The 20,457-nt window shown below is 36.6% G+C and overlaps 1 protein-coding gene across 3 annotated transcripts in view; it reads left to right on the plus strand.

Moving 5' to 3' along the window:
* The window catches only part of TENM1 (teneurin transmembrane protein 1), a gene marked incomplete at both ends in the record, with an annotated part of 892,332 nt that overhangs the window by 568,142 nt on the left and 303,733 nt on the right, over window positions 1–20,457 (plus strand). For all 3 annotated transcript variants that reach the window (XM_080719098.1, XM_080719100.1, XM_080719099.1), the window contains one exon: window positions 20,238–20,423. In XM_080719098.1, the coding sequence (XP_080575224.1) occupies window positions 20,238–20,423 (186 nt within the window). The remainder of the gene's footprint in view (window positions 1–20,237; window positions 20,424–20,457) is intronic.

Here is a 20,457-nt window from a genome sequence, read left to right on the forward strand (position 1 = left end):
GAACATAAATAGTATACATTTAAACTATAATTGGTGCCCTCTCCACCCTGCCCCTGTTTTCTCTACCCTCCTCCCACCAATGGTTGTCCAGGTTAACCATGTCATATTCATAATTTTACACATGTTCAGATGTAGACCCTTATTAATCAAGATCAGCCTTCCTCCTCTCCTATCTTTCCATTCAACCTTTGCTGATATTTCCCCTCCATTATCTGGAGTCCCACTGGTATCCTCTGTGTTTCCTAATTTGGGCATATTAGAGGAAACATATGTATCTTCTCCTTCTGTGCTTGGCTGATCTCACTTAACATAATGTTCTCCAGGGCTTTCCATCTTCTTGCAAATGATATAATTTTGTTCTTCTTTATGGCTGAATAGAATTCCATTGTGTGTATTTCCCAGAGTTTTGCTATTCTTTCATCTGTTGATGGAGATCTGAGTTGGTTCCATATTTTGGCTATTACAAATTGTGCTGCTATGAACATAGGTATGCATATGTTGCTGTATTTCTCTGAATTCAACCCCTTTGGAAAGATACCCATGGGTGGTATAGCTGGATCATATGGTGGATCTATTCCCACCTTTCTTAGGAATCTCCACACAGATCTCCATAGTGGTTGAACTAGTTTGGATTCCCACCAACGGTGTAAAAGAGTTCCTCTTTCCCCACATCCTTGCCAGCATTTGTTGTTGTTTGATTTCTTTATGCTTGCCACTCTGACTGGGGTTAGATGGAATCTCAGTGTAGTTTTGATTTGCATCTCCCTTATAGCCACTAATGAAGAACATCTTTTCATGTATCTATTGGCCCTTTGTATCTCTTCTTTTGTGAAGTGTCTATTTAGTTCATTTGCCCATTTCTTGATTGGGTTGTTTGTTTTGCTAGTGTAGAGTCTTTTGAGTATTTGTATATTCTAGATATTAGCCCCCTATCAGAATGGTGGCTGGTAAAGATCCTTTCCCATTCTGTAGGCTTCCTCTTTAGGTTATTGATAGTTTCCTTTGATGAGAAGAAACTTTTTAGTTTGATGCTATCCCACTTGTTTATTCTTGCTTTAATTTCCTGAGCTTTGGAGGTTTTGTTGAGAAAGTTACTGCCTGTGCCAATATGTTGTAGTGTTGAACCTATGCTCTCCTCTACTAACTTCACAGTCTCAGGTCTAATTTCTAAGTCTTTGATCAATCTTGAGTTGATTCCTGTGTTTGGTGAGATATAGGGGTTTAGATTCATCTTTTCACAAATGGTTAGCCAGTTCTCCCAGCACCACTTGTTGAAAAGGCTGTCTTTTCTCCAGAGTATGTGTTTGGCCCCTTTGTCAAAGATTGACTGATTAAAGATGTGTGCTTTTCTTTCTCCATATAAAGTTCATGATTTATTTTTCTAGGTCTCTGCAGAATGTCGCTGATATTTTAATGGGAATTGCATTGAACCTATAGATAAGTTTTGGCAGAATGGCCATTTTGATGATATTTATTCTGCCTATCCATGAACACGGGAGATCTTTTCATCTTCCAAGGTCTTCTTCAATTTCTTTCTTTAACATTTTATAGTTTTTGTTGTAGAGGTCTTTTACATCTTGGGTTAGGTTTGTTCCTAGGTATTTTATTGGTTTTGAGGTTTTAGTGAATGGATTTTTTGTTTGTTTGTTTCTTTCATTTTGGATTCATTGTTGGCATAACAAAAAGCCACTGATTTCTTTAGGTTGATTTTATAACCTGCGACTTTGCTGAATTTGTCATTCAGCTCCAGAAATCTTTTAGTTGAGATCTTTGGGTCTTCCAGATAAAGGATCATGTCATCTGCCAATAAGTGTAATTTTAATTCCTCTCTTCCTATGTGAATTCCTTTTATTTCCTTCTATTGTCTTATTGCTGTAGCAAGAGTCTCAAGAACTATATTGAAAAGGAGTGGTGATAAAGGGCATCCTTGTCTTGTTCCTGACTTCAACAGAAATTATTGCAGTTTTTCCCCATTCATTATAATGTTGGCTTTGGGTTTACAGTATATTGCCTTAATGATGTTGAAGTACTTTCCTTCTATCCCAATTTTTTGCAGTGTTTTTAACATAAATGGGTGTTGGATTTTGTCTAATGCTTTTTCAGCATCTATTGCTATGATGATGTGGTTTTTGTTCTTGGTTCTATTTATGTGGTGAATAACATGTATTGATTTGCGAATGCTGAACCAGCCTTGTTTTTCTGGGATGAAACTGACTTGGTCATGGTGTAATATTCTCTTAATATAGTTTTTAATGCGTAAAGCTAGTATTTTGTTTAGAATTTTTGCATCTATGTTCATTAAGAATTTTGGTCTGTAGTTTTCCTTTCTTGGGCTATCTTTTTTTTGTTTGGGGATTAATGTGATACTGGCCTCATAGAAGGAATTTGGGAGAGTTTCATCTCTTTCAATTTCCCAGAAAAAGTTATGAAGTATTGGTATTAGTTGTTCACTGAAGGTTTTGTAGAATTCAGCTGAAAACCCATCTGGGCCTGGGCTTTTATTTGGTGGAAGAATTTTTATTGCCCTTTCTATTTCTTTGGTTGTTATTGGTTGATTTAGGCTTGCTATATCCTCTTGGGTGAGTGTACGAAGGTTAACTGTGCTTAGAAATCTATCAATTTCTTCCAGGTTTTCAAGTCTATTGGAGTATAATTTTTAAAGTAGTTTCTGATAATCTTTTGAATTCCTTCCCTATCTGTGGTGATATCTCCTTTTTCATTTCTAATTTTCATAATTTGAGTTGATTCTCTTTTTCTTTGGGTTAGGTTGGCCAGGGGTTTATCAATTCTATTAATCTTTTCAAAGAACCAACTTTTGTTTTATTGATTCTTTGAATTTTTTTTCCATTTAATTTTTTCTGCTCTAATTTTAATAATTTCTTGCCTTCTGCTGGCTTTGGGAATAGACTGTTTCAAAATTTCTACGTCCTTGAGTTGTGTCATTAGGTTCTTTACTTAGTGGTTCTCTGTCCTTCTTATGTGGGCACTCAATGCAATAAACTTTCCTCTTAATACTGCCTTCATGGTGTCTCATAGATTTTGGTAGGTTGTATCTCTGTTTTCATTTGTTCCATAAATTTCTTTATTTCTTCCCTAATTTCTGCTCTTACCCATTCATCATTCAATAGTGTATCATTCATTCTCTATGAATTTTAATACTTTTTTTCGAGTTTCCTGTTGTTGTTTTCTACTTTTATTCCATTGTGGTCTGAAAAGATGCAAGGGATTATATTACATCTTTTGAATTTGCTGGTATTTTCTTTATGTCCCAGGATGTGGTCTATTTTGGAGAAGGTTCCATGGGCTGCTGAGAAGAATGTGTAATCTGTAGTTCCTGGCTGAAATATTCTGAAAATATGTATTAGGTCCATTTGGTTTATGGTTTCCATTAGTTCTAAAGAGTCTTTACTCATCTCTTGCCTTATAGATCGATCCAGTGGTGTGAGAGGCAAATTAAATTCTCCCAGAATTATTGTATTTGGGTCTACTTGGGATCTTATGTCCAGAAGGGTTTGTTTTACAAATGTGGTTGCACCCACGTTTGGGGCATAAATATTTACTATCATTATATCTTCTTGGTGTATTGTTCCTTTTAATAAAAGGAGGTGCCCTGATTTGTCTCTTTTGATGTGTTTTAGTTTAAAGTCTGTTTTGTTGGATATCAGGGTTGCTACCCCTGCTCTTTTTTGGTCTCCAGTAGCATGGTATATCTTTTTCCATCCTTTCACTTTCAGTCTGTGAATGTCTTTGGCTGTAAGGTGAGTTTCTTGCAGACAGCATATATTTGGATTTTGTTTCTTAATCCACATTGCCAGTCTATGTCTTTTGATTGGTGAGTTAAGTCCTTTGACATTAAGAGATATTATTGAAATATAATTTTTGTTTTCTGCCATTTTGTGTTCTATTTTTGGGTGGTTTGATCTTTCTTCTTTACTTAAATGGCCCACTTATTAACTTACTTTCTTCTCTGATTCTGAAGTTTGCTTCTTTTTTCTTCCTTATGGTTTATTTCTTTAAGAATTTTCTCTAGTGTTGGCTTTGAATTCATGAATTTTTTTGAGATTCTGTTTATCCTGAAAGACTTTGGTTTCACCATTGATCTTGAATAGTAATTTTGTCGGATAGATTAATTTTGGTTGGAAGTTATTTTCTCCCAGGGTCTGAATCACATCGTACCAGTCTCTCCTAGTATTCATGACCTGGGTTGTATATTCTGCGGTGATTCTTATTGTTTTGCCTCTATATGTCACCCGTCCTTTTGTTCTCACTGCTTTTAAGATTCCTTCCTTGGCCTCTATGTTGGTCATTTTGGTTATTATGTTGCGTGGAGTGGTCTTTCTTTGGTCCTGTCTCAGTGGAGTTCTGTATGCCTCCTGGACATGAAGGTCCAAGTCTCTTACCATTTTTGGAAAATTCTCTGGTATTATTTCCTTGAAGAGATTACAGATGCCCTTGGTACGTACCTCTATCCCTTCTTCAATGCCTATTATCTGTAAGTTAAGACACTTCATATTATCCCATATTTGCTGGATGTTTAGGTTTTGTTGCTGTAAAGATTTCTGTATATCGCTGACTGTGTTTTCAGTTTGGGATGTACTGTCTTCTAATATTGATATACTGTTTTCCATTTCATCTAATCTTCCAGAATTTCTTTCTATTGCTGTCTTCATTTCACTTATTGCCTCTTTCATTTCATTCCAGACCTCTTTCTGATTCTTTTTTAGTAATTCTAACTCACCTTTCACCTCCTCTAGACTTGTTTTAAATCCTTTCATCATACTGTACATCAAGATTCTGAATTCCCCTTCTTGCATTTCTAGTAGGTCAGTATTTGTGATTTCTGGTCTCTTCATAATTCCTGGATCTCATATTTGTAGCGTTCTCTGTCCTGTTTTTCTGGTTTCTAACCATCGTTTGTGAGTATTATGCTTAGTCCAATCTTAATATTAGGAGTTTAGTGGTATCGGCAAGTCAGCAGAGCTTTTCCAGTGTTAAGGGTGGGTGATGTGGGAGGAGCTGGGGTGATGGGTAAAGGAGTCAGATTAAGTAGAGGATATGTTTAGGTTGAGAAAGACTTCAAGTATGATAAGGTAATATCTTCCTGAGAATGAGAGAGAGTTAACTAGTAGGACTCTTGTCGTTAGTAGAGTAAGTATGGATATATGAAATACTCTGAGTATTAATAAAGGAGGTATATTATGGGGAAAAGTTTTGGGGGAGAAGAGTATATAGGTTAGTGTGGGGAAGTTTGTAAGAGCGGTGATGGAAGGAGAAGACAAACAAAAAAAATCCACAAAAGATACCAAGACTATTATGTAATCCAAGAAAAAGAAAGGAAAGACCAATCAAAGGGAGGAGGACAAAAAAAGGAAGGAAAGAGGAAGAAAGAGGAAAAAAGGACAAGAATAAAATAAAAGGAACTAGCAGCTGTGTGAAATCAGAAAATAAGGCAAACTATCAAATATGTATGTATATATATATATATATATATATATATATATATATATGAACAAGTTAAAGTAAAAGAAGGATGGGGAAAGAAAAAATATATAAAATATAAAACAGCAATAACCATACCAAAACAAAAGCACTGTAAAAGCAAAACAAAACAAAACATCCACAATAAAAGAAAAAAAAAAGTCCTACTTATTTACCAATATGGGGTCAGGTACATATACTATTTGCATATATGACTGCTTTGGTAGCTTACAGAATATAATCCAATGTCTCTTAGTTTTCTTTGTACTCTATTTTTATCTTCTTAGGTCACTCTGGGTGTTTGGACACCTTTCTTTCCTTTAACTGCTTTGGGTTTATGTGTAAGGATGTCTGGTATCACTGTTATTAGATTCTGTACAATTCTCGGGTTCTGCGTAATTCCAACCTGTAGTCAGCACCTGTACAATTCTCGGGTTCTGCGTAATTCCAACCTGTAGTCAGCACCTCTGCACTCACCACCCTAGACTCTAGTCTGTGCTTCCCTACAGCAGGAGTGGAGGATATCCAAAGTAGACTTGGAACCTCCCCCTGAGGTCCTGTGCAGATATTGTGTCTCAATGGATTTTCCTGTGTCTCTGGAAATTCTAACTGGGCTAGCCGGTGTGGTCCCAAGATGTACCCTGGGCAAAGGAATGCTGGTTCCTGGATGCCCACACTTACTGCCAGAGCTCTGCTTATTCTGAGATTTCTGGCTGGGTGCGCTGCTATTACTGGACCCAGGTGTGAGTGGGTGCAGCTACCTAGTGCCTGCTGCTATGCTCCTCCAAGGTGCATTGAGCTGTACCATAGACTAAAACTGAGTATCAGGCTACCGGGTGGGCAGGAACTCCCAGCGGTGGGCCAGGGGCGCGGGATAGGTGCACAAGGATCCAGGTGCTCAGGCCCTGCGCGGTGTCCAGCAATGATCTCTGCCTCCCACGGGGCTTAGAAGCTGGGGGCCCGAGGAGGTTTCACGGGCGCACAGAGCCTTCGCCAACTGGAAAGCAGGCCTCTGGCAAGGTGAGTGTCTGTGCTCCAGTAGGGGGCGGGGGCTAGGCACACAAGGTAAGCTCCGATTTAGGAGTGGCGAAGGCGCAGGCATTGACTACTAGCAGGGGTCCGGGGGCGCAGACAGGGTATGCAAAGACAGTGCTGGGTTCTGAGGCATGGGACAGATGCCCTGGGCCAGTGCTGGGCCTGGGGCGCACGCTAGGACCCGCACTTTCCCTGGACGCACTCAGGTACCTGGCTTCCTTGGTTCAGGCGTCCGTGGGAGTCTCTGTGCTGTTGTGATCCAGTCACTGGTGAGCACACAGAATTCTGACATGGGTGCTGCTCGCTGCTTAAGATGATGCTCTATGTCCATTTTCAGTCTTGGATTATCTTGCCATGGTGATTTCAGTCAGGGCTCGGGAGTGCAGTTTGGGCTGGCAGGCAGCCGCGCAGGCAGCCCGCCGGCAGTCGTCCTAATTGTATCTGCAGCAGGCCTGGTGTCCGATCTTTGTTCTTCTTCTTCGAGTTCAGGGTTTCTGCCGAGGTACCTGGATCTGTTTTGGTTCCTGGGATGTATTTATTTTGTTGATTAAGACTCTGCTTTCTAAGTAGTTGAACTTTGTTCCAGCTACTGAGAAGTGCTGTGTCCCTCAGTTGCCATTTTGAATCATTGGACTCGAGAGATAATTTTTAATTCCTAATATTTTGACTTTTAACTTTTCTTTGAAGCAGGTTTTGTTCTTATTTGCTTATTTGTTTGTTTAATAGAAATTATCATTTCTCTGGTTCTTTGTAATTAACCTTTTTGAGTATTCTCTAGTGCTTGTTTGAAAAACATAAATTCTTTCAGCCACCATGCCCAGCTTCTGTTTGTTGCTTTCTTTCACAGTTTGGAACATGATGCTTCAGGCCCTCCTGGCTTTCTTAACTTGACTTGAAAAGTCTGGAGTGATTCTAATTGGTTTGCCTCTGAATGTTGCTTTGTATTTTGCTTTTGTCGCCTTTTAGATTCTTTATTTCGTCTCTATGTTAGTCAGTTTGACTATTATATGGCATGGTGAACCTTTTACTTTGGTCTTGTCTTAAAGGGGTTCTATAGGTTTTCTGCACATGTGTATCAAAATTTTTTTCTATATTTTGAAAATTATTCTAATATTACTTCTTTGAAAAGATTGTTGAACCATTTGGTCTCAGCTCATATTTCCCCTTCGATGACTATTAGGTTAGCTCTTTGAAGATAGGCCAGTATCTCTTCAATGTCCAATTTATGCTGTCAATTTGTTTTTTCTAAGTTATATACTATATGTTTATTTCTGACCAGTTGTCATCAAAAAGTGAGATTCTATTTTTCATGTGGCCTTTTCTACTGTTTATACTTAGTATTAATGTCTTTACTTCATTGATTGAATTAATTTCTTCACTTCCATCAGAGTTTCTTTGATTCCTGTTTAGGGTGTCAGATTCTTTGTTTATTTTTTCCTTTATTTCTTTCAGGTTCTCTCCAATTTTTTTCAGAAATCCTGTATGATTTCTACTATTCAAGTTCTGATTTGTCCTGACGATCTATGCAATTCTGTGTTAGTGCGTTCCGTTATTGTGGGGTTGTGGGAGCTCATTGATTCCTTGCTATTCTTTCTTCTCATTATTTCAAGTTTCTTAGGTTTATATCTTTGTTGCCTTTGATAGCTTTCTTTCACTCTGTCAGTGTCAGCTGGTATGTACAATGGTAAGTTGTGTTTTATTCAGTGATGAAGGTTGAGTGAGGAGAAAGATGCTGAAGTAGTAAATTAAGGAACAGAGTAAAGTAGCAGATAGGATGGAATAGAATGAGAGCTTGAGTAGAGATTACAGATAGTGGATATATAGGAGAAATATATTAACCAGTGTAGAGTATTTAGGAATAGTGAAATTAAGTTGAAGACAAAAAAAATAAGGGATGAGAGAATAGATGTCAGTGAAATAAGGAAGGATCTTTTATTTATTTTCTATTTATTTCATGTATTTATTTAGTGTGTGTGTGTGTTTGTGTGTGTGTGTGTGTGTGTGTGTGTGTGTGTGTGTGTGGTACTGGGGATGGAACCCAGGGACCTTCTACCTCCGGGCTACATCCCAACCTATTTTATAGTTTATTTTGAAACAGGGTCTCACTAAGTTGCTGAGAGCTTCACTAAGTATTTAAGGCTGGCTTCAAATCTATACAATCCTCCTGTCTCAGCCTCCCAAGTACTGGAATTATAAGCATGTGCCACCATACCAGCTTGCGAAGGGTCTTTTAAAAGTGGTGGGGAAGAGAACAAACAAACAGAGGGAAAAACAACAACAACAAAATGAAAAAACCCTGCAAATATATGAATACTGATCCGAATTGGCCCCTGCAGTTCTCCTGGATCTGGGTGAATTTTTGTAGCCATTCAAATTTTACTTTCTTTACTAGGTTCTTATGCATATTCCAAGTGTTCTTATTTGCTTTGTAACCTATTGTAATAATGTCTGTTTGTAGCCCTAAATTTTGGTCTTCTTCAATGATTGGGACCCTGGTCTGGTGTCTCTGTCTCTGCAGGCACGGAATGTCATGGTACCTCTCCCACTGCAAGCCTGTGTCTCTGATCTCTCAACAGGGGCTATCCCTAAGTCTGTCTATCCAGTTGTCTGGTATCTCCAGGGCTATATATAGTGTAAGCTCTAGTCTCCATACTTTCCACAGATTCTAAGTTTGCATCTCTACTGGCCTAAGTAGATGGTGGGAGCTTTTGGGACCAAACCCAGTGTATACATAGGGGTCCATGTTCTCCACGTATGTGGCTGGGTTGGTCTGACTTCTCCCTGGTCTGCATGATTGGGTCATCTTTGATGATCCCCGGAGGCCCTCCTACAGCATTATGCACTGGGACTGCCTGATTGGCCTGGGGGCTCTTTGCTAATCTGTGCGCCTGCTGTGTTGAATAGCAGCCTCGAACCCCATCTTCACCAGGGTGATTCTCAAAGTCTCAGACCTTGTGAGCTTGCTACAGTGAGTCCTGGAGGCCACACTGTGTGGTCTCCTGTAGAGATAGCTAGTTCACATATGGTATTGTTGAGTGCTGCTTCAAATCTCTGGAGGATGTGGTGAGCTCAGCTCCCACTTCCACAGGTTCTAGCCAGGTGTCTGTGCAGTAGGATCTCTGTGGAGAGTATAGCAAGGTGCCACCTGCTTCCAGTTCTGATAAGGTACAGCTGCTTACTTCACATAAAGTTGTTGGCTTTTTTGCTGGGGCTCCCTGGAGGCTGCAGTGCCAGCAGTCCATTGGGCAGTTAGGCAAGATGGTGCCACTATGGGCTCTATGGCTGCAGCCATCAGAAGTGGAGGAGATAATTTTCTGTCATCTGTTATGTCTTCTACCATGGTTTTCACCTCCTCTCAATTTTTCATTGCTTTGTTCAATTTTTTGCTGATTATTTTCGCTTGTTAAGATGCTGTTTTCACAGCAATAGAGCTCAAGTGTCAGCAGGACTGAGACATGCTACTTCCCTCAGTCGCCATCTTCCTGGAAGTCCATAAAAGTTTTGAGTATATTCATTTCTCCCTGTCTCTATTATGTCCACCATAAGCTCAACAACCATTGTCTCTTTCCTATACTCTTACAGTAGTCTCCTAAGTGATATCTTTGTATCTTTTTACCATTCTCTATATTAAAACAATTTTTATGATCTTAGCTTATTTTGTATTTTTTATATTTTTATTGGTGCATTGTAATCATACATTTTAATGGATTACAAGATGGTAGAGGTATACATGCACACATTATTCATTTGGCTCTTCTCAAATTTCCATCCCATTCCCTCCTTCCTCCCTCCTTCTCATGTTTGACTTAGTGATTGATATATCTGTGAGTCTATATCATTTACATTAGGGAGTTTCTTTCTTCCCTCACATCCTCCTTAGTTAGGTTGCCTTCTTTACCCATCTAATAATTTTTAATATTTTAATACTTGTGTTCATATGTTAGAATTTTATAATATAAAAAGAAATTTAATACATACCTGATTTCTTAATACATATTGTATTTTATCCATTATTGTTAAATGTTTTTCCATTACTAATTTTATAAATTCCAAAAATTTTAGAAAGGTTTATAAGGCCCAGAATTCTCTTATCTCTATTTCTCCAGATCCATCTCATATTGCTTAATTCATGTATTATCCATTCAGTTTCTTCCACTACCATATGCATATACCCACTAATCTTACAAGTTTTAGTTGAAATGCCAAAGCCTGAAAGAGTTTTAAATACTCTCATCCCCAAATTAAATTTGGTCACCCTGGTATGTACCATACTACACTCTGCATTGCTCTTTCACAGTATTTTTCACTTTGTAGTTATACTTTACCTTTTATGTGTGTGTTTGTGTGTGTGTGTGTGTGTTTCTGGGTGCATGTGTGCATGCTACTGGAGATTAAACTGAGGAGTATTCTCCCACTGAGATATATCTCCATTTCTTTTTATTTTTTATTTTGAAACAGAATCTCTCTAAGTCATTGCATACTGGCCTCAAACCTGTGATCCTCCCAAGAGATTTTCTTGGAGTGTTCATATAGTATATTTTATGCTCCAAGAAGGCTTTGGATATATCTGTTTTTATTGTTCCATGTCTATCATTTGCAAGGTACACAGCTAACAAATATTTGTGAAATGTATGAAAGTTGAACATAAGGATAAATTACTGATCTTCAAAATTATAAATATTTAAGAGATAAATATGAAAATCAAAGTTACAGATCTATCAAAATAGTCACGTATTTTAAGTTAACATAAATGTAAACAATCTTTTTTTCTTTTAAGTCAACTTCAAAGCAATCTGCTTGGCTAGTTTCTAATCATTTCACTTGGTGTCATTCAAAAATCACTTTGTGATTTTGAAATCTTTTCTTAACTCAATTGCTCAAAAGTGAAATTAGATTTTTATCCTGGACCCAGCAGGAAGGCAATTTAATGAACCTATGAACATTGTTGAAATTATCATGCAAGCTTAACAAATGCAAAGTATATTTAAATTGAAAAACTTTTTTATTAAACATAGTGAATTTTTACAGCTTCCAATATGAAACTATATTGAGATTCAGGTTAGATTAATTGCTAATATTTATGGAAATCATTTTTATTAAAAAGTGAAAAGTTAAGATTTTGACAGTTACAGGGTTTGGATAGCTCTAAAAAAGCTATCATTTAAATATGCAGGGGAAGTAAAATCAGAGTGCTTTCATAATGAAAATGATTTTTTTGTTTTAAATGGTAACTTTTAAAAGCTGTTTCAATATTTAAGCGTGTTAAGTAAAATCCGAAATGTGTTTGAATATATTAAAATCAAAATAAGACATTTTACTTCCATTACTTTTTATAAGTAATGAAAGAGCCAACCAAATAAACCTCAGCCTGGACTTAGATGCTAAAATTAAAAAGATTAAGTGGATACTTTCATTTCTAATATATTTATTTTTTATTTGTGAATATACTCTATAGTTTTCAAATTCCAAAACTTACTAATTGATTATTTATATTTCAAATTGTTTCTTTTTAGATTTTATTTTAGTTTTATTGAAGTATAATTCACAAACAAAACTGTATATACTTAAGATTACAATGTGATGATTTGATATGTCTATACCTTGTGAAATGATGACTACAATCATGTTAGTTAACACTACATCACCTCAAACAGCTACTTTTGTGTATGTGATGAAAGCACTTAAGATTTATTCTCTCAGAAAATTTTAGGTATACTCATTGTTTCAATTTAAAAGACACATTGGTTTCTTGGAATATTTGGCTTAGTACATGAAAATGCTAGAAAAGAATTTCCCAATAATATGGGTGATAACCGAGTGGAAAGAAGCTGCTTCTCTACTTTGAATTTTGAATTCTCTTGGTGTTCTTTTTTTTTTTTTTTTTTTTTTTTGTGTGTGTGTGTGTGTGTGTGAGATAATGGGGATAGAACACAGGGGCATTCTACCTCCAATCCACACCTCCAGGTCTATTTGATTCTTTAATTTTGAAATAGGTTCTCACTAAGTTGCTGAGGCTGACTTCAAACCTGTGATCATTCTGTCACAGCCTTCCAAGTACTGGGATTACAGGAGTGTGCCGGGTTCTCCTGGTGATCTTAAAATTTTGAAACCAAGTCTCAGAGAAACACTATGAGAAACACTACACTTTTGTTCTCTAATAATTGTATTACTAGTTTTCGGGGGGTCGAGTTTTTAGCTTCTTTTATTTTATTTATTTATTTATTTATTTATTTATTTATTTATTTATTTATTTTGGTGGTACTGGGGTTCCTGGAAGCCCTTCTACCTCTGGGCTACACTCCCAGACCTATTATATACTTTTTTATTTTTGGAAACAGGGTCTCTTAAGCCCCAAAGCGGGCTTCAAACCAGCGTGATCCTCCTGTCTCGGTCTACCAAGCGTGGGGATTACAAGTGTGTGCCACCACGCCTGACCAGAGTTTTTAACCTGTGATAACTGGCTTTTAAAATCTCAGCAGGAGTTTATCCCCACACTCATTACTCCATTCTACCTCGCAGCTGATGGAGTTCTGCTCAGCTCTGTGCTGCCCAAGTTTGGAGGGAAGCATAGTGAGGCAGTCTTTTGGCCACCTGTCCAATGTGGGTCCAGAGGCTTAGTTACCGGGCACTGACTTGGGGACAAAGCTCTACCCAACACTGGGTTTCACTGTGGTGGTCATGGTACCACATGTCAAGTCTAAGACCTGGACTTAATTCGCTCTTCCTCCCCTAAGCAGATGCATGTATATATTTACTTAGTTGCTTAGAGTTGGGGAGGGATCCTTCAGGCAGATCTTGCCTTCATGCTTTCTATAATGTGTCAGTAGATATTATGCTAAAACCAGGTTTTTTAGCTTATCGCTTGGTATATGTAATTCTTATGAAGGTAGTTTGGTGCATTCAAAATGATGTTTCTGTGGGAGGGGATTATTGAAGAATCTTTCTCTACTGTCATCTTGCTCTACCCTTTCTCCTGCCTTCTTTTATATCCACAACAGCAATATCAGTAGTTCCAATCTAGCATAGAGCGTACATAGACACAAGTATAAACTAGAAAAATGGAATCTTAGTAAATAGCTATGATTCTGCATGAAGAACAAAATCTTAGCTTAGTAAATAGCTATGGTCTACATCCTTTGCCAATACCTTGAAAACAATACATCCCAAACCAAATGCAACCCTCATCCTCATCGCTGCCTTTTCTAGACCTTCTGATTTCTCTCAAGGGCATCAAATTTTTTCTAGTCACCCAGACTGAAAACTTCAGTCAGACACTTTTATGTTTATCTGTAATTTGTTCAATCAACATATATCAAGTTCCAATTGGCTAAATATATCCAATTTGCTAAATTAATCAAATAATTTCACAATTATTATTGAGTGTTTATCATGTAATAAAAAGTGGGAGAAAGAAAAAAAGATTGATATTCAGCAACTTTTTATCAACTTCGAGTAGGGAGAATAATGCATATCTATAAGATACAGTGAAAATGATATGAATAATAGCCATAATGTATATAATAATAAGTCTGTCTCAGAGTACAGAAGAAGATATCATCCCTGCCTTAGAGTATTATAGATCATGGACTGTTTGCTGAAGAAAGTGTCACTCAAGTTAAAAATGGAAGTATCCTTTAGACGAAATAGGCTATGGGAAGAGAATTGAAGAAAGAAGGAAAAACATCACGGAGCCTCTGGTGAATGAAAAGAAAGGGTGATTCTAGCAGAAGGCAAGCAGTCAAACTCATCTGTAGCAAAATATTAAAACAAGAAAATTATGAAAAGATAGAACCAATTGGCAAAACAAAGAGGACAGCAGATTTAAGTTCAAATTAACAAATTAATTTCTGATATGAGTGTATAAAAATAAAATTTCTTTGGTGAAACTACTGAAAATTTGTAGAATGTTTGTATGGCAAAGTTAGGGGATGACTAGATGAATGTCAAAGTTTTCCAAGTATGCCCTAAGATTCCATTATTCACACTTAGGATTTTGTGGGAAATGTTTAAAAGAAAACAGAGCATTAGAGAAACCAATATGGAAGCATTTGTGAGACTAAAGACAAAAGTTGATGAAGGCCCAGTTAAGTCTATGGACAGAGAGTAAATTATGCTTTCTAACAATATTGTAGCCTTTATTATGTACTCACAATTATTCCAATTTACATGTATTTACTCATTTGATCCTAGCAATGACTCCAATTGTTAAATGTGAAAACAAAACACAGAAGAAATTTAGTGACTTACCCAAGGCTACATTACAATGAGAAGATAAAGGCATAATGCTAAGAAAGATTTCTCATCTTGGAAACCAAGAATATTATTCTGGTATGAACAAAAATAGTGAAATTGGGAGAAAGAACCGGTTTGTAATTGGATAATAAAAGATAGGCAATTCATCTGGAAGCAGCCAAATGTCTATCAACAGATGAATGGATTCCAAAATTATGAGATATGTACACAGGAATTTTACTCAGCCATAAAGAACAGAATTATGTTATTTTCAGGGAAATGGATAGAACTGAAGAACGTTATGATAAGTGAGATTAGTCAGTCACAAAAAGTAAAAGGGCAGATGTTCTCCTTATATGCCAAAACTAGAAAGAAATTGGGGAGCAGAAAGGACTCTAGACAAAGAAGGAAAATCTATAGATGAGAAAAGATTTTGTTGACTCCAAGTTCTTTATATTTCTTTTCTCTTTGTCATATTTATTTATAGAGGAAATAAATTATAGATGCATGGTCTGCTAGACAATGGTGAAATCTTTGTAAATGTCTATGAAGCCTTTGCCTACGTCTTTGACAAAGAGCTCCTTTTCATGTATTTGTAATGCTTTGAATTCACCTTCTTCATTAAGGATGTGAGAGTCTACTATAGATTCAGAGATTCCGTGATGGCTGGCTGCCAGTATTGTTTCTCTGGGGGATTCCATTCAGAAATTGCCTGATGACTGCTAGTATTGACTCTTTCGTGGATTCCATCCAGAATTCATTTTCTAAAGTATGGAAAGCCCTTAAAAAGTGAGTTGAATAGAGAGAAAATTGGGTGACCTCTTTCTAATTCAGAGTAAATTTCTCAGTCTGCCCGAGTGTCCTTTCAGCAAACATCTTTGGCTTCTCTACTGAAGTATGCATTAGATATGTTTGAGGCGTGCAAGTATGTTTGAAGATTTCTGTCTTTTGTTTGTAGAACTTCGGGGAATATAGACACTTGTTTGCTACATAAAGAGGCTTTAGAAAAACATCATGTAGAAGCAGGGCATGGCCGTGTACTCTTTTAATCCCAGCATTCGGGAGGCTGAAACCTGAGGATCACGGTTCACAGACAGCTTCAGCTACTTAGTGAGGCCCTCCGCAACTTAGTGAGACCCTGTTTCAAAGTAAAGAATAAAAAATGGGGCAGCAGGTATAGCTCAGAGGTCAAATGCCCCGGGTTCCATCCCCAGACCCACAAACAAAAAATTATATAGAATATTTCAATGTACATCAAGGGGACTGGTGAAAATTCATTTTGTAGAGAGACATACTATTGTCAGAAATTTTTAAGAGGGAAAAACACATCAAATTTCAGGGTGAAAGGGGAAAGAAATTTCTCTCTAGTGTAATTGTAATATATATATTATATTTTTATATAATATATTTATATATTATATAATATATAATATTTTATTTTAATAATATATTATATATTATATATTATTTTATATTTAATATATTATATATGATATATATTATTTTTATATAATATATTTATATATATTTATTTTTGCGGTACTGGGGATGGAACCCAGGGGCATTCTAACTCCGAGCTATACCCCCAGCCCTATTTTTTATTCTTTATCTGCAAACAGGGTCTCACTGAGTTGCTGAGAGCCTCAGTAAGTAGCTGGTGCTGGCTTTGAACCTACGCGATCCTCCTGTCTCAGCCTCCCAACTACTAGGATTACAAGCATGTGCCACAACATCAGGCTCTTTATTACTTTTTTAAATTTTATTGGTGCATTGTAATCATATATCTCAATGATATTCAGGCTTGTAGAAGCATACATGCACACAGCACTCATTGAGCCTTCCCCCAGTTTCCACCATATTTCTTCTACATCCTCCTTCTCTTTTTCCAATTCTCAACATAGTGATTGACTTTTTTAAAATTATAGTACTGAGGATGGAACCCAGGGGCAGTGTACCTCCGAGCTACACCCTCAGCCATATTTTTGACTCATTATTTTTTATTTTATTTATGTATTTATTTATTTTGCAGTACTGGGGATGGAACCCAGGGGCATTGTACCTCCATGCTACGCCCCCACTCTTATTTTTAAGTCTTTTTATTTTTTTGAAACAGAGTCTCATTGAGTGCCTTGCCAAGTAGCTCAGGCTGTCCACGAACCACAATGCTCCAGTCTCTGCCTCCCAAATCCTAAGATTACAAGCATGCACCATCATGCCTGGCTAGTGATTGATAAGTTTGTATGTGTATACCATGCACATTAATTTGTTTCCCTCTTCACCTCTCCCATATCTCTCAGTTAAGTTGCCTTTTTTACTCATCTAAAGTTTCTTCTTCTTGGTCTAGAGTCCCTGCTATGACCAATTTTCTCCCTAGCTTCCACATATTGGGGACAACATTCAATCTTCCACTTTTTGTGACTGACTAATCTCTCTTAATATTCTCCAGTTCCATCTATTTCCCAGTAAATGACACAGTTTTTTTCTTCTTTATGATTGAGTAAAATTCCATTGTGTACATATACCTTATTTTTTGTAATCCATTCATCTGTTGATGGACATCTTGGCTGGTTCCATAGTTTGGCAACTGTGAATTGTGTGGTTATAAATATAGATAAGCATACATTTTAGTCTGATAGTTTGGTTTCCATTCTTTTTGGGTAGATATCCAGAAGTGGTATTGCTGGGTCATATGGTAGATTCATTCCCATTCCCAGTTCATCCTTTACACTGTTTTCCAAAGTATTTGCACTAATTTGCAATCCCACCAACAAATGTATCAGAGTTCCGACATCTCCACACTCTTGTCAGTGTTTGTTGTTGTTGTTTTAATGATTGTCATTGTAATTGGAATTAGACAAAATCTCAGAGTAATTTTGATTTGCATTTCTGATTGCTAATGATGTTCAGCATTTCTTCATACATTTATTTTAACATTATACCAAATCATGACAAAAAAGAGCCAAACTTTACATTTAAATAGCTTTCTAATTTATCAAGAAATACTTTTTCAGTAGCCATGATGTAGGAACAAAGATGTAGAAATAATTACTCCAGTGGCTGCACATAGTCAAACTTGCCTTTTTTTAAGTGATTACAAACTGCAAATGCATACCAATGATGTTTAAATGTCTAAGGAAGCCAGGTGTGGTGGGCACACTTGTAATCCCAGTACTTGGGAGGCTAAGACAGGAGGATCATGGTTTGCAGACAGCCTAAGCTACTTAGTGAGGCCATTTGCAGCTCAGTGAGACCCTGCTCCAAAATAAAGAATAAAAAATAGGGCTGATGATGTAGCTCAGAGGTAGAATGCCCCTGGGTGGTTCCATCCCCAGTACCACAAATAAATAAATAAATAAATAAATAAATAAATAAATAAATAAATAAAATCTAAGGGAAAAATAAATAAATTTTCTCATGGCTATTCAATCAGTTCAAACCATACGCTTTTTCTTTTTTTAATTGGTGCATTGTAGTCTTGCATCTTAATGGAACACAAGGTGATAGAGGTATACATGTACACATTGCTCATTTAGCCCTCACCCAATTCCCTCCCCATTTCCTCCCCCTCCCTCCTCCTCATATTTGGCTTATTGATTGATGTTGATATGTTTATTATTATGCATCATGTACATTAGGAAATTTCCCTCTTTTCCCTCCAATTCTCCTCAATTATGTCACCTCATTTTCTCCTCTATGGTTTCTCCTTTGTCTAAAATTCTTCTTATGATCCACTTTCTCCTTAACTTCCCCATATTAGGGAGAGTGTCTGATTTTTTTTTTAATTTTTGTGACTCACTAATCTCACTTAGTATAATGTTCTATATGTACTACTTTTAATGATATATTCAGAGTTTTGAAAATTAATATTTATTTGTTAAGGGTGATGACTTTATCCTGACATTTGGGAACTATTGGTTCAGGTGGTAAAAATTTGTAAGACAGTGTCTGGATTTCAACATTCTTTGGCATTAAGGATGCTATTGGATGGGCAAGACAGTCAGGTTCACAATCAAAAGACTGAGACATAATTTCACAATATGTAGCCAAGAATAAGTAGAGTATTGCATCATTCTCCAAAGTTCCAGTTTCTAACTGACAAAGCAAAATGTGGCATTTAAAGTTAGAGGACATTTTATTTAGCAAAAAGGAAATGAGATTTATTGCAAAAGAAGACTGTATAGCAGAAAAAAGTGCCACTTGGATTCAAGAAGTTTTAAGCCAAGCTTAGACTTTTCCATCCTATATGATTTTGGTATAATTCTTAATATTAAACACCAGAACTTGAGAATATGAAAAGGATATTTTAGTTTCTAGGACACTCTATGTTTCTTCAAGAATATATGGCCATTAAGCTCCAAGCTTATTTTGTTGTCTCAGTATCTCACCTCTTCTTAGCAAGGAAATTAGGTCAAGAAAGAGGCCTGCCAAGTTTTATTTTCATTTGTCTATTGTCATGATTTTATTAATAGTCAGCAAATCAAAGGGACAAGGAAAATAATTTTGGCTAATTGTTTAAACAGGGAAGAACATTTTGGATAAGACAGATGTGTACTTTAATCAACCAGGGATCATTTTATATGCTTAAAACAAATACAAATGTTGATTATATGGTCAGAGAAATCAGTTGATCCTTGTCACTGGCAGCTTTAACCTTTGTATATTATGAATTTTTATCAGAAATTTATCTTTTCATTTATTGAAGTTCTCCTTAGTGAAGTTATGGCAGTATTTTGCTGGTTCCCCCAATTATTCTTTATAGTACCATAAAATCCTTGCAACATTATCTGTGATCTTAATGAATTGTTAGGAAAATCCTCTTGACATTCATTGTACATTCCTTGCATTTCTAAGCTTTGAATGCCATTATCATTCTATAGACTTCTCAAAATCAATTTAGCTTAAGGTGTGGGGTTTATTTCATACTTACTGGCTTGTCTTTCTTAAAAAGTTTCTTATATTTTCACTAAGATCCAAGAGATCTTTGTGATGTTTTGCTTATATATTTTAATCATATGAAATATTCATAAGGATATTGTATACTGATATTTTAAAATTATTTTAAATTTTTTTATTCGTGCATTGTAGTAATACATCTTAATGGGATAAATGATGGTGGAGACATACATGCACACCTCACCCAATTAGCCCTTACCCAATCTCTACCCCATTCCCTCCCCATGCCTCCTTCCCATGCTTGGCTGAGTGATTGACTTTGATGTGCTTGTTTAAGTATATCCTGTGCTTTAGATTTTCCCTCTTCCCACCTCCAATCCCCTTAGTTAGGTCTCCTTATTTGCTCCTCTATAGAATCTCCTTCTTCATCTAAAGTTTCTCCTGTTACCCATTCCTCCCTAGCTTTTGCATATTAGGGAGAACATCTGATTTCTTACTTTTTGTGACTGACTAATCTCACTAAATTCTAATATCTTTCAGAAACAAAAGATTGTGGTTTTAACAAATCATTTTAATATGCTTTTTTTTATTCCCCACAGAGCTTTGTACCATGGAGTGTGGTAGCCATGGAGTCTGCTCAAGGGGAATTTGCCAATGTGAAGAAGGCTGGGTAGGACCAACATGTGAGGAACGCTCCTGTCATTCTCACTGTGCTGAACATGGTCAATGCAAAGATGGAAAATGTGAGTGTAGCCCTGGATGGGAGGGCGACCACTGCACAATTGGTAAGTAACACCATTCTTTGACCAAAGTAAATTG

Source organism: Muscardinus avellanarius (assembly GCF_963383645.1).
Source record: "Muscardinus avellanarius genome assembly, chromosome: X".
Taxonomy (NCBI): Eukaryota; Metazoa; Chordata; class Mammalia; order Rodentia; family Gliridae; genus Muscardinus; species Muscardinus avellanarius.